We start from the raw sequence: 14,675 nt of genomic DNA on the forward strand, positions 1-14,675 counted from the left end.
TTAAAAAAAAATTACCATCTATTTGTTTTGTCAGACAAAGCAATTCTGCCCTAAATTAAACTGTATTCCTTCAAAGTTTATTCTTACAATTTCAAGAATAACAATAATATAAAATAGATTCTGAAAAAAATACCTTGCCATAAATGACTACATTTACTGATCCCTTTAGGATAATGTACCAAGAAGTACCTTCTTCTCCCTGATTAAATACTACAAGAGAGAGAAAAGATTTTATGGTTAGAATATAGTTATTCATAATATAAATGGGCCTGATTCTGCACCCAATAAAATTCAAGGTAACTCTACAGTCATATAAATGTCTACATTATAAAAGGGCATACTATGATTTTAAAAGCAATTGCCCTCAGAATTCAGAAAAACAATTCCTACCCATATAGTGGTTATTTTATTACACTGATGTGAAAGTTGCTTTTTTTTTCTATGACAGTTCCAACAACTACTTTATCAATACGTCAGGCTATCGATTACTAATTAGCACACAGGTTGGCCCACTATCAGCACCATGATCTAACCTACTTCCCTAGTGGCTGTGAATTTAATATTAATTTGCTAAAACATCGCAGTATTAATATATTGAGTAATCTGCCATTTTAAATCCTTTATTGTGTGCAGGAAGATTTTTTAAAATACAGTATTATATTAAAATACATTTTAAATAGAGACTGGTTGAACCAAAAGTTCTAGATAAAAACACCCAAATTGTAGATGATACATACACTCAACCAAGGATACAGAATTAATTTTAGTATTGTCCCTGCATTTGGCAAGAGACTAACACTTACTACTCTAGGTTTTAAACATGAAGTGACAATCAAGTTTGAAGGATGCATCCAAGTTTTGTTCTTGTCATTTAAACATTAGGAACTTAAATGTTCATAGCACAGGTGAGAAAGAGATCTGACAGGACTCCATTTACTTACAGACTGTTCCTGCTTTGGGATGTGACTCAAAAATGAGAACACCTGCTAATTCTCGTTTTACCTTAAAATAGAGAGAGAAATTATAGTTACTATATTATCTCATTCCTCCTCATGATGAGGTCACATAACATAACCCCGCTGTACTTTCCTTCCCTGTGCATCATTGATCAGTCATTGGTCTGCTTCACTTGATCTCCTAATTCCTACTGATTGGCTTTACAGAGCTACATTTCCTGGCTCCAAATGGCTCAGACAAGGGCACGTTTAAGATACAGGTCTCCACATCTTTCTTTGTGCACACACGTGAAATGTTCATCAACAATTAACAACACAGAAAGTTTCAAATGGTAATAGTTAATCTGTTACAGAAGATAGCTACTGATTGTCAATTACTCCATGGAAGTATTCCTGTTCTCTCCTGAGAAATCTGGTTCAGACTGATGTAAGTCATCTGCTTCTGCTGTGTCAAAGCTGTAAGGCACAGCCATCTGGACTTGCTGAGTCCCCTCTCTGCCTGACAGCTTCCCAGGCAAAGCATCCAGCTCACTGCCTCTTCCAGGAACTGGAGAACGTGACACTGCCCTTGGTGTCAGCCACCTCCTCACTGGGTGTGTTTTGCCCTTGGTGTGATTCGCTCTGACTGACTGGGCCCTTGTCTCCAGTGAGACACTGCGTACAACTGCTTTGTGTCACTGTAAAAACTGTGTTACTGCCACAAAATAGCAGTAGCACTGAGAAACCTCATATGATCCTGAGGTCTTCTGTGTGCTTTATGGTTCTCTTCATACTACCACAAGTCTCCAAGGACTTAGAGGCCAATTTCCAAGCAGCAGGATTCATGTATTCATGAATGTATTTCAGCAGGAGAATGTCAGCTGCTGACAAACCATTTCTTAGAGGTACCACCGTGTAACTTAATCATGCCAAATCCAGATGAAAATCTGGCTTCAACATATATTTACTAGTAGTAATTTCACACCACTGTCTTGTTTGTTTAAATTAAAAAAAAAAAAAAAAATTAGGTCACAGAGAAAGACTTGGGAAGGAACTCTCAAATTGTGGGCACAATCCAGATAAGAATCTGATAGCTGCATCTCTTAAGATAGGTGGAAAAATCTGGGCACTGATGTACTTAAAGGCACCCGCCCAACCTTGGTGTTTAGGCACCACGTACAAACGTACTACATAAGCCACCCCTCCGAGGACTCTTTCCTGACAAACAGGGGAAAGCACCCCCTTTTTGCAACCTGGAGAAAAAGAGATAAATAGAGGTGGTTGGATAGGTCTCTTTAAGTACACTGACCAGTGAACACACTCAGAGGCCTGTGATTACTGTAACACTTAGTTCACCAAACTCCTTTATAACTTCTGCTCAAAGGCAATGATACTTTCATAAGGTCAGGAAATACAACTCCATTAGCACTGTTCTGCACACAGCAGAAAGCATTCCTATCCATTTCTGTCCTCACATGTTTTCTCAGTTGATTCAGTTGTTGGCCTTTGCAGTGAATGAACCCATTTGATGAAGTCTAAAGTTTGACTTGTTTTTAACACTACATTATATAATTGTTTTTTATTTGTACATTAACTTCACAGGCTTCTCTAGTAGGAATTAGTTCACTATCATGAGACTTGAGCTTTATCCATTTTACTTTCTACTACTTGTGGTGTATCTAGAAAATTTACTACTTTAGGAATTATGCCTTACTTAAATTAAACATTCCATTTCTTTTCAAGTTCATTGGTCATTAATCTTCTGGTTCATAGAAGCAATGCTGTCTGTTGTTCCTCTGAACATTTCCTCTAAGCTAGTCATGGTTTCTGTCTTCTGCTTTAGTTCATGATGCACGTAATAAGCTGGCATTTCCAGATTCTTACTAAAAACATGGAATCATCTGTATTTCAAAATGTCAAATATTTTTGGCAGTTTGTAGCACTTGCTGTACTTGATCCATATGGTACTTGCTGTGGTATCTGACCTGAAGTCTAATTTTTTTCTGAGCTGAAAGTATTTTGTGTTTCAAATTTTTTTGTTCTGGGTTACGTCCAGAGTATTGAGAATTTTCTCTATTCCCTCTCAATATCTGTCTATCCTTGGTAGTTTCATTTGTTTAACTTTTAAAGGGTCATTTCTGGCTCTTACAGTAGTCTTTCTTTAATTATTTTTTCTCTACATTCCACAGATTTTTAAGTCTTTTGGATGTCTGTTCTCGTGTTGATGAATACATCTAGTGCAGGGAACTCTGCATGTAGCTTGGTTTGCAAGCTGCAGTTTGTCTGCAGATTGAGCTCTGTGTGGGAGCCCAGGGAGACAAGAGGCCATGGATTCCCAACCCTTTTCACAGCAAACAAGTGGCACCAGCCAGGTGAATGGACACTGGGAGACACAGCAGGAGCACAGGACATGGGAAGAAGAGTGAGACTTGCAAATGCTTGGATGGTGAGAGGAAAAAAGCCCAGGAGTTTCTTCATAAGGGGTCCCTCCTCGGAGGCACTAGCTCGAGCTGTTTCTGTGTTACTACATAGGGAATAAATTGTTTCATGGAGCAAGACATACAAGGCTCTGCTATGGGAAAGCTGGGCCAGAAGCAGTGAGGAAACCTGTGTGAGTGGGGGATGTGTAGGGGTCCAGTAGGACCTGCCAGGTCACTGGAGCTGCCCACTGTGAAGGGGCTCCAACCCCAGCAGTGACAGTCTCTGGTGCTGGGAGTGTGACAAATGGCCAAACAGGTAAGTTTCCTTAACACCAATGTAATTCAGATACCAACTCCAAACGCCTGCCTTCTTTGAAAAACATTGTTTACGTTTTCATATGTTTGCATGGAGTACTATGGTTCAGTCATGCAGCTTCATCATTAGCTGCATCTGTCCAATTTAGCTGAGAATGACTGAAAATAACAAGAGATTCTGAAGAAGGTATCATCAAATACGGATCTACTTTCTGACTGGTTTCCTTTTTCTGAAAGCATCTACATCTTATTGCTAACACTTAAAGTGCTATTTAGCTTGTTTCAGTTGTCTACACAGTGTATCAATGATGGTGAGACATTAAACAGATGCATTCTCCTGTACATTCCATTCATCCTTGGTTCTCTGCGCTGTTCTTCACCACTTCAGGGAGAATGTGTCTGATGAACTTTCTTTCACTCAATGACCAAACTCCAATCAGCAAGCACAGCAAAGTGCACCTTTTTTCCCACAGTGTAATTCCTCCTCCTGGTTCACACCAAGACTCCTCACAGAAACCAATTCTGCAAAACTCAGTAGTACCAGTACCTTCATTTACACATGGATAAGGCACCCAGACAGTGACACTTGTGCCAAGTGAGGGAGACAGGCACTGTGCAGAAACACTTGAAGAGAATTACATCTGATGTCTAATAGACAACCTACACCTGCACAGTGCTTGGGTGATTCTCACAGATAGAATAAATTCTTTGCACAGAAAGTATAAATGAAAATGGTTATCCGCTTTCCAACTTTAATAAAGCCAGAAGTAAAACCAAAAGCAAAAATTGAGCATCTTTTTTGGTGATGAGTTATAATTTTTAAAATTACTTACTGTGGTAGAAAGATGAGATAAGGCCTTAATGTGGAGAAGTTCTTCATATATAAATTCTAAGTCATCTACAGTTCTCTGGCCAGGGCTATAGAGACGAGATAAAAGGGATAACTTAATGCAATAAATGTCCAAGATAAATACTTTACAGAAGGATAGAACAACACAAAATGCTGCTGTACTGCCTAGTCAAGTGCACATCCTCACTAAACAGGGACTGAATGATGTTTCTGGCTGGAAGACTGAAACACACAAAGAATGGAAGCTCTGTGAATGCTACCTGAATGACACTGAGCAGCAGCCATGGCAACCACCTTAGAGAGATCCTGATTAGGCAGCTTTTCTGATTAAATCAAGAGTTCTATATACATATAAAATGGTCACATGAATTAGAAATGGTACATAAAGATTCGCTCCTTTCAAAAGGACTCCTGAGTGTGGGCATGCACTATTTTTCATATCTAATTAGCTGCAGCAAACACAGTTGTAGTGGTTTGTAAAGGAGTGTGTGAACTTCTGCTGAACAAATTGGAGATGAAGCAGAGCATCTTGGAGAACAGCTAACAACTACAGTTATTGCTCACTGCTGCTGTTTAGTCACAAACGTAAATAAGAACCACTCGTTTCAGAGAGAAGTTTCAGCTTCTCTCACTGAAAAATACAAGAAGCTGCTGTTACTAAAAAGCATGCATTGATGAAGGAATAATTCTTCTCTAGCACAAGGAGTAGTAAGGAGGCTGGCACTGTGGCTGAAACAATTGCACTTCTGTAACTTGCACAAAAATTTCTGATTGCTAAAGAAGGACACAAATACTGTGAGGACTGCAGTGTGCCAGAGATGCTTTGGAGGATCTAATAAACAACACACAGGAGGAGCTGTGGGAGCTTGTGAATAACTCTCAATCTTTTTCTCATTCACAAGATTCTCTTCAGTTACAGTATCTAATATAACATTATTTTCTAAAAGAACAAATTCTCCTGTCACATAATTTCAGATAGCACACTGAAGGGACATACAGACACACAGGAAAAAAAAATCCTTTAAAGCATTATTTCAAGCTACTTTTATAGGACTAAGTCCTTTCAAACAATATGGTTTAGATTTGTGAAAAGCAGATTACAAGTAATCAAATCAATAGGCCAAGAACAAAAGAAAAGAGCAACAAAGACACAAGTGAGAGGATAAATTTAAGATGTGAGGAAATGGGATACAGAAGTCCAGTCTGGGGGCAGGAGTTCCAAATGAGAAGGTTTACACACTCCACCATTACAACAAGCACAGTTCTGAACCCTCCTGTCTGCAATGTGTGGTGTCAAAAAGAATTAGCAGCACAGCTGAATCTTCGGACAGCCCTAAAAGAAACACTACAATGAACCTTTCTGATAGAATTTTTCCTCCTAAAATGTCAGTATTACAGAACACTAGCACCTAGAGGATCAGGAAAGCCATTTGAAGAAACACTATGCTCTACAAGTTTTCTGCCTAGTCACCTCCTGATTCAACAGTCTGTCTACATCATGTGTGAGGCACAGTACCCAGCTGTGTCACTCTGGAGTTATATTACATCTTCATACAAAAGTAGCTGGATGTAGTAGGATGGAGACTTCTTCTGGATGAAAGAAGTACTGAAGAAGTCACAGAAAACGTAAGGACAATGGACATCTCTGCTAAGCAAGTTTTATTCTTCTTCTGTTCTTCACTTACCAATGACATGCTTTTATTATTAGCCAGATTAAAGACAAATCTAGACTAAAAACCATTTTGGATTAAATTACTCTTTTCTCATACAGAATCAAATAAACTGTTAAGGGAAAACCAGAAATTGGTTTGGTACTGCTACGCCCTCTAGTGACTCAAAATACTATTTCTGAGTCTGGCTTGAAATTAGAAGGCTGACACTCCTAGTGATTTATGCAGGGCAGCCTAATTAAGTACAGCACTAAACTAAGCCAGTACTAGCTAGCAAACAAAAGGGTAAGGATTTTAACAAATAATAGGGAAGTAGCAACTTTAATTTTATTACATGCTTGCAAAACCAGCATGTCTTGGAAAATACAATGTAACAAATCAAGAAATTTCTACATTAAATCAAAACATAAAAGGATGAGGCCTTACTATATCAGATCTCTATCAAGACAAAAGGACATACTCTTCTTTCAGCATGTCCATTCGCTTTCTATGTTAGCACACTGGAAGGACTGACAATATGTAGCAGATATCTGTACCCAGTCTTTACTTCTGCTCCTGCAGATGTCACGTGGAGAGATATTAGGCATCACTGTGTCTTTAAAACCTGTGTGGTGACCCACTGATGTTGATTTGTAGGATCCTGCTGTGTAAAGACCTAGTTTCTGCAGGGGACACATTCTAACAGCAATAGCTGGTTATAGAGCAGATAATAAATGGAATAGGCAGGGAACAAGGGTACACATTAATGGACAGAACTCGGGTGATATTAAGTGATCAATAAAAACTGTTCAGTGCTTGGAGAATTTACCAAGGTCAGAGACACTGAGCTTCTCTGTGACTAGGATGTTGACAGTAACATAGTACTTTGCCACTGGTTAAGCCATGTATGTGCAAGCAGTATCATCGATTATTTTTATTATACAGGTAACCAGAAAATTGTCAGATAATAAGAACAAGGGAAAAGATCAGAGACCCCATAACATTGTGATTAAGTGTCAAATGCCCTCTACTAAGAAAAAAATGTGCTAAGTGAAGCCACCAAGAACATATAACACAGATTTATTATTTCAGTCACACTGCTAACTTACTTCAGTCTAAGGCATTAAAAAAGAATGTAATCCATAACATCATCTGAGCTAAATACTGTTGTCTGATGAATATAAGTCTTCCTTTAAAGACTCCTGTTATTATTCTGTTCAGCTTTGTATTACAGCATTCTATTAAATTAGGGTTTACCGTCAGGACATATTTTCATACTGAAGGGGGGAAACACTTAAGGAGGAACTGTATTAATTCTACAGTAATTTTTAAAGGGACTTGAGCAAGGTCTGCACCTGTGCCCCAGCCATTATAAGGAGCAGAGAGCTGTGTTTGCTACTTCACAAAAAGCTATTTTCACATGCAATATATGTGTTTCCAAAGGAAAAAAAAATACAATAGCAACAAGAGCCTGCCAAAAATTTCCCTGAGCTCTATTCTGTTTTTTAAACTATAGAACATTCTTTCACAGTTTGACAGTTAAAATGCTGCAGTTAATGTAATAAACAGAGAATTTTTTAAGTTGGCTGTCAAAACAAGTGACACTTTTTGTTAGAGATTTTCAGATTTCGAACAATAGAAAGTACCTTTCAAAGCAACAGCTTCATTATACAATCAAATTCTCAAAGTAATCTTCTCATCAAAGAATATTGTCTTATTTCTTTCAGGGTAATTATCTGAGTTCTGCAACCTCTCTGGAAATGGTTACTGTTATAAAATGCAGCTGTGCTGGTTTGAAAATTGTGGGTCCTGCTCAGGTCAGCTAGAGTCAGCATCACTTGAATCCTTGACAATTCCTTTGAACTTTTGGCAGCTTTAACAGTGTCTAGTCAAAACTAGCAGGACTCTGAGGATTCATGGAGATTTGAACAGCTTTGCTGCAGCCCAGTCCAGAGAAGATTTTCAACTAACAAAATCATTATGTATATAAACTGAACCGTAGTTAATATGGTCCCTGGCAGTACAAGCTTAATTCAGTGAGCAAACGGCTGCAAACACAAGCACTTTCAGGGATAGGGAAAGATGTCAGATGAAGCTCAGTTTTGAGAAAACCTCTTTCTCCTTACTATATTCCATGAAAAATCTCCTATTTGTATTCTTTCAGGTGATGCTGTGCAAGTGATGACACAGAGAGAAGAGCAGTACTTTCCACAGCATCCTTCCAGCTTTTCAACTCTCTGTCACCAGTCCAGATGATAATCAGTATTTATCCTGCTAGTGTAAACTTACAGGTACTCTTCTGGAAGTTGTGACAGAAAGCAAATGTAGTAGGCAGCCAAAACCCACGAGGAACGAAAGGGAAATTGTCCAAGAGGTGACCTGCTCAGTTGGCCTGAGGCAAAGGAGGGAGTGCAGAGGAGTAGGGTCCCAGCACACACAGCATTGCTCAGTGTCCGAATGACTGCTCTCTGCTCAGAGGTGCAAAAGCTCACTTTTGTTCCTCAGTGGAAAAGCCACAGGCCATGTCTATGAGTAAACAAAACCTCAATTCCATGCCTCCCTAAGGAGTATGGAATTGCTCTCAGTCTGGTTCATCCATGTATTTTGTGGGACTGGGAGGGAGTGCTCCTTTGGTTATGTTGACTAGATCTCTAATAAGGAGAAGAAATAGAATGCATATTTCAAAACTATTGCTGCATGGCAGTGCTTCCTGTTTTTATAAGCATAAGTGTTTGATGGCACTTTTTGAAATTCAATGCTTTTACCAAGTGTTTGGAAAAGTGCTGTCAAAATGAGCTTATGATCTAAACAAGAATGGAGCTGGGAAAGGATACAGATGGCAACAGAACAGGAACAAGCACTTGGGTTATGTGGCTCAAAAGTCTTTTACTCTGGAAAATGTTCTCACCCTGTAGGCAGGGCCCACTCCTGTCCCAGAGCAAAGACAAACTTTTCCAACGGCCTCAAGGAAGCAGGATCCAGCCCTGTGTACTTGCCTGTCTTGAATGGCCCCCTACAAGTAAATCTTCAGTGAAGGTGAGCTTAAGTTATTCCTTATTCTCAGTGTGCTTAATTAGCAGTAAAATACATCTGCCGTGGCCACCAAGCCCTACCTGCTCAATGCTTGCCTTCAACAGAGGGTCAAACAGAGTTTATACTGGTTGCTTTGAACTCACTATAAAGCTGGCTAAAAAAGGCTGATAATAAATGTAGGTTTCTCTTGTTTCCATGTCACAAGGAAGACCCATAATATTAACTCATTATTCTGCTTACGGTTTCCTGAGAATCATCCTCATATGAGCATCTGGCCCAATCTGAGAGAGAAGCAGCATAGTATCCTGTAGCTCCTCATCACACTCCTTTCTCTCTTCCTCAGTTGGCAAAGGGGCATCTTCATGCTCATCATCCAAAAATCGATAAAATAAATATTTGTCTTGAAAGTGGTGTTCCTGGTCCACTGAAAACAACATAAAATATCAAATACTGAATGCTTCTCAACAAAGCAAACCTTGTAGAAATCTGTGTAGTATTGTGTTTCTTACAGATAGATTATTTAAGAAGGGAAAGAAAGCTACAGAAAAACTGTAAGAGCATGAAACTATTTCTCATGTATGTCCAAATTATGTAGCCTGAAGCGTACACTTTTAAATTGTGTACTACAAATACTTTCCAAAAGGCTTCAATATAAGTCTGTTGTGCATATACACACGTGTGTGTGTGTGCACATGTGAGGTTTTTTGTTATTAGTTCTGTTTTCTTACTGTTTCAAACTGTTTCATTTAATAAAACACACTATACTGGAGAAAATGGCTACAACTATGAATTTCTAAGAGGTATTCTCTGGCAAAAACACTTTGCTGTATATGTTTAGACAGGCTGAAAAAAGGTAGCAAAAGCAACTAAACTTGTGATGTAGCAGAAATGTGTATCATCAAGGTATAATCCCAGGAGCAAGTTCATTGACCTGTGTCCTGGTGGAATAACTTAATGGAAGAACTGCCAAGAGAAAACCTCTAAAGCAACATTATGATATTGCAAAGGACAAACCCTTGGTCTTCCAAGCAAGTCAGAGTGATGTGTTGAGTTGGATACTGTGATGCAGCTTGCAATAGCCTGCCCCTGAGGGTTTAAGGGAATGTATGGCAGGAATTCAAGTTAGAGCCCTTAGGGGAAGGGAGCAGTGGAAACAATCTGCCTTCCCAGTATGGAAATTTATCCCTGGGACATGGGAAGCACAACCAATGATAAATGCATGTTTACTGTAATAGAGCTGCTCTTCTACATTTAATAAAAATGTACGTGCAAAGCTTCAAATATGAAAATCGCTTCAAAAACCTACCCTTTTGAGGGCTGAAATATCCTGTTACCAACTAAATCCTGCCAAATGGAAACTGAAAGTCAATGTAAAATGCAATCAGAAAGCTAACATAAAATCCCAGATTTTTGCACTGGAGTATCTGGTGTGCTGAATTTGGGAACCCCTCCAAAACCAACAGAAATCATTCCAAAATGATGGAACAAGTAAACACAGATACATTTACTTCTAAATACTGCAAATCTTTGATGAAGGTTAGTTTTATGTATGGTATTACACCCCTTGTTTTTGGCCTGAATGCTACCTAGTTCTAACAATATAAGCACAAGCCAGTGTACTCCTAAGTATAATCAGAGTTATCATTACAAATTGTTCATTTATGATGCAATATGCTTTTAAGTTAAAAACGTATACTGGTAGAAAGATTCAAATAATACTGCCTGTGTGTTGCACTTATGAATGAACAGGCTGCTCTGCGGCATTTCTTTTGGGCTCATGATCTCTTTCCTTTTCATGAAAAAGAACTACAGAGGTGCTGATGTCACAAACTGCCCATGTTTTAGTCAAGATACTAATTTTCTTTATCTTACCATGGTTAAGAACACCTTCTTCCAGCAGTACTTGCCACATGCCAACAGCCTGGGTTCGTAAATGGACACAAGGACTTTGTTGCATCATCCAGTCAACTAGTTCTGTCCCCACACAGCATTGCCTGACGGACACATAGACAGGAATTAAAAAGGAAGCTAGCCAAGAGAGAGACTGCACAAAGGGACTGCCAACAGTGATATCTTAAACTCTGTACAAACTTAGTCAAATCTCCCTGCAAAAAACCCCATGTCATCACCTACATGCACATACCTGAAATACCAGTGAAGGTATTCAGTTTTGAGAGGATCACCTTAGCAAAACAAGGGTTTGGGGAAATGCAGAGTTCAGAGGATCAAACTGAGCCTGTAATACCTGGTACAAAACCTGTAGCACCAGTGCAACAACCTCCAACCCAGTTTTCAAAAGAAACCTCTGTATATCATGGGATACCAAAAGCCTCATGCCTTTCAGAATCTTGCATGATAACAGTAATTTAATACAGTAAAAGTTATGCCAAGGCAGCCTCCACATGAAGAGTGAGTGCTATGAGGGTGTTCCTGCATCTGTAACCAAACTTCTGTCACACTGTATTTGGAGACTGGTTTTGGTACAGTGCTCCTGAGGCTCTCTCATGCAAGGTCTTGGACACCTTGTGCCTCCTGAATGACCCAGGGGCAGAAAACAGCAGATCTCATATTCTGGAAAGCACCCAAAGCAGTTAAAAAAGCAAAGAGCCACATGGCCACTTAGTAAAATTCTTCATTGTAACACTCCTTAGCTCAGCAGAACAGTAAGAGTTTTCCCAGTTATGTGTAAGAGAAAACAGGCAGTTGTTTTGACCAGCACTGTTCCTTATTTATTATATCTGCTCTTTTGTTCTTCTAGAACAATCAGCAATGTTATACTGTAACATACTCTCAAAACAACTCACAAGTGTAAAACACCTTTGTGTATTAAATACGTTTTTAGTTGAAATATGGAAAATCAATGCATTTATTTCAAATGAAGATCAGCAACATATTGATTTACTATCTAGAAAAATACACACTCGGAGATTTAAAAATAATTTTTACTTAAAAACACTCTGAATAATGTACTAGGTATTTGATTTAAATATTATAGACTAAAACAAACTGATTGTTTCTTAAGCCAATAGTAGATAGAATCTGACATCTTGCAGGCAGATTTCTATTCTACAAGGGCCATTGTTATCCTACTTCAGCAAGACTGTGCTGCCACCAGCAGGAAGATAAGAGAGCCTGGCAATACACTGAAAAAAATTTAAATAGAGCAGCAAACCTGCATCAGGAATGTTTCTCACCATTCATGTTCTGTGAATTTTGAGAATGCCACAGTGAGCAAGACTGCTGTAGCAATCAGTACAGAAACATAATATATTAATGAACTTCTCTATTATCTCTTACTGATATACAAAGAGAACAGAATGTACATTTTAACTTGATAGTACACAGAATATTCCAGCTAACTATGCTATTAACTTTGGAAGAGTTTTTGTATGTGAAAGCTCCATTTACAATCACAGACTCAATTTCCAGTCAAATTACTTCAGAAAGGATTTACCAAGCCCATTAAAGACTACATAACATCCAACTCGAATAGCATCACAGAATAATTTCAGACCTTTTGAGACCTGCAAGTATGGTAAGGCATAAATGACAAATCAGAGAATAGCAGGCATAAAAATTCAGAGACCTCTACACAATCAGCTCACCCACCTGTAAGTCTTCAGATGGTATTTACGATCTCTTATCATGTGAGGAGCTCGGGACAGAATTGTATTCCGCAAAATCTTCCCAGCTCTAAGGATCTTTTCTGAAGGAACCTTGGTGATCATAGAGGGGAAAAAAAAAAAAAAAAAAAAAAAAAAAGAGAGACCAAGACACAGATTTTAAACTTTCTGGAATCTCTGTACTGCGTTCTGCAAAATAAAACACAAATGTTCTTTTCCCTGAATGAAAAGTCCTCTTGCACAGAGGCTTATTTTTGCAGAGCAATGCAGTATACATTGGGGATTTTAAGTTTCACATACTTCTCACATCTAACAGAAAGCATCACTTCAGCTGATTCATATCACACTATTGGAAATAGTTATTTCCATTTGTCTACTGGAGTGGCTCTACAGCACATCTTTGTTCTATTACCTGTGTAATGGTTTTAGTAGGATGATGTGAGATGTGAGGATCAATAAGAGGTGTCTGAAAAATAAAATGAAATTAAATAATTTTTTAAAGATTGACCAGAAATAAGACTAAAGTTAAAATAAAGACTAAAGTTAAAAAATGGAGAAAAAAAAAGCTGCAATAACAAAGAATAATGTAGAAGTACAAGCTCTGCCCAGGAGACATGAATATATAAAAAGCTTCTGAAGACATCCTAAAGGCAAACCTGGTTGTTGAGGCTCAGCAAATTGAAACAGTGACATGACATGTGAAGATGAATAACGAATCTGTGCTAAACTTTGTGAAGTACTGATGAAATAGGCAATGGCCAAACATCACACCAAGTCTGAGCATACACAGGCACAGACAGCTCTTTCTCCTGCACAACAGTGTTCCCCCACACACCACTGCTTTGCTATTCACCCCCCGCCCACCACAGAAATTCTCTCCTCCTTCAGCACCTTTTTCTGTTCAGCTCTTTTCTCCTTTACAACACAGTGCAAGAAACAGGAATGGAGAGAGAGAGAGCTCTTCTTCCACTATCTGTGTTTTCTAAATTATCATCAGACTGAGCTGGCAACCCTTTTATGGCCACTCTCTGAAATGCAGAGGCATGCAGGCCACTCACAGGGACCCAGACAAGGACCTTCACAAGGTCCAAGGTGAAGGAAAAAGAAAAAAAAAAAAAAAAGGCAAGTGGCTTGGTTCTACAAAGGGAAGACTGAAAGGGAATACCATTGGGGCTCTACAGGGGAGAAGGATAGAAGGAGATGAGAGAAATGGGAAAACAGGCACATAACAAACAGGTGAAAGAGGGAGACAGGGAGCACATGGCACAACACAGAGGAAAAAGGAAAGCGGAAGGTTAAACGACAGTAGAAATGGAGACAAAGGAGAACAAAACCAAACTTCAGCAGCCACCTCAGAATGATGGGAAGACCTTTGGACTGTTGGGCCTGGTAGTTAACAACATAGACCAAATTCACTTTGAGTGTGCAATGTCAGGAGACACGACACAAGGGCTGGCTTTGGTTGGCGCTCAGGGCTTGCTGACAGCAGATCAGGCTGAGCAGAGCCCTCCCACAAGGGCAAGACTCTGCAGCTTGGCCCACAGCAGCCATGGCCCCTCACACCCCTAGGGCAAAGCCTAGACAGCCAGAGCAGCAGTATGGCAAAACATGAGCCATGTACTTTTGGGTTGTCAGATACTAGTTTCCTTAAGCTGGGCATCTGTCCATTAGCTCCCACCGGATTTTAATGATGTGACAAAGTCCTTGGAGTTATCAGATAGTGCTAAGAGCTAAGAATGCACCAGGAAACTATGGGTAGGCTGGGAAGAGGAAAATGAGGGAAGCATAAGACAGAAATCAATAATCTTAACATAGAGGCCTGTATATGGAAAACAATAGAAAGTTTTTTG

General features: G+C 39.2%; 1 protein-coding gene across 2 annotated transcripts in view; it reads right to left on the bottom strand.

Annotated features, from left to right (window-relative positions):
• The window catches only part of RAPGEF4 (Rap guanine nucleotide exchange factor 4), a 145,348-nt gene that overhangs the window by 41,838 nt on the left and 88,835 nt on the right, over positions 1–14,675 (bottom strand). Inside the window, exons 7-13 of one of the 2 annotated variants that reach the window (XM_066322802.1) lie at positions 13,238–13,291; positions 12,812–12,918; positions 11,075–11,196; positions 9,443–9,626; positions 4,504–4,588; positions 942–1,002; positions 134–210 (exon numbers count right to left, since the gene is read on the bottom strand). In XM_066322802.1, coding sequence (XP_066178899.1) covers positions 134–210; positions 942–1,002; positions 4,504–4,588; positions 9,443–9,626; positions 11,075–11,196; positions 12,812–12,918; positions 13,238–13,291 — 690 coding nt within the window. The remainder of the gene's footprint in view (positions 1–133; positions 211–941; positions 1,003–4,503; positions 4,589–9,442; positions 9,627–11,074; positions 11,197–12,811; positions 12,919–13,237; positions 13,292–14,675) is intronic. The other variant, XM_066322803.1, reaches the window with a different exon arrangement.

The sequence above is a fragment of the Sylvia atricapilla genome, chromosome 7, assembly GCF_009819655.1.
Source record: "Sylvia atricapilla isolate bSylAtr1 chromosome 7, bSylAtr1.pri, whole genome shotgun sequence".
Classification (NCBI taxonomy): Eukaryota; Metazoa; Chordata; class Aves; order Passeriformes; family Sylviidae; genus Sylvia; species Sylvia atricapilla.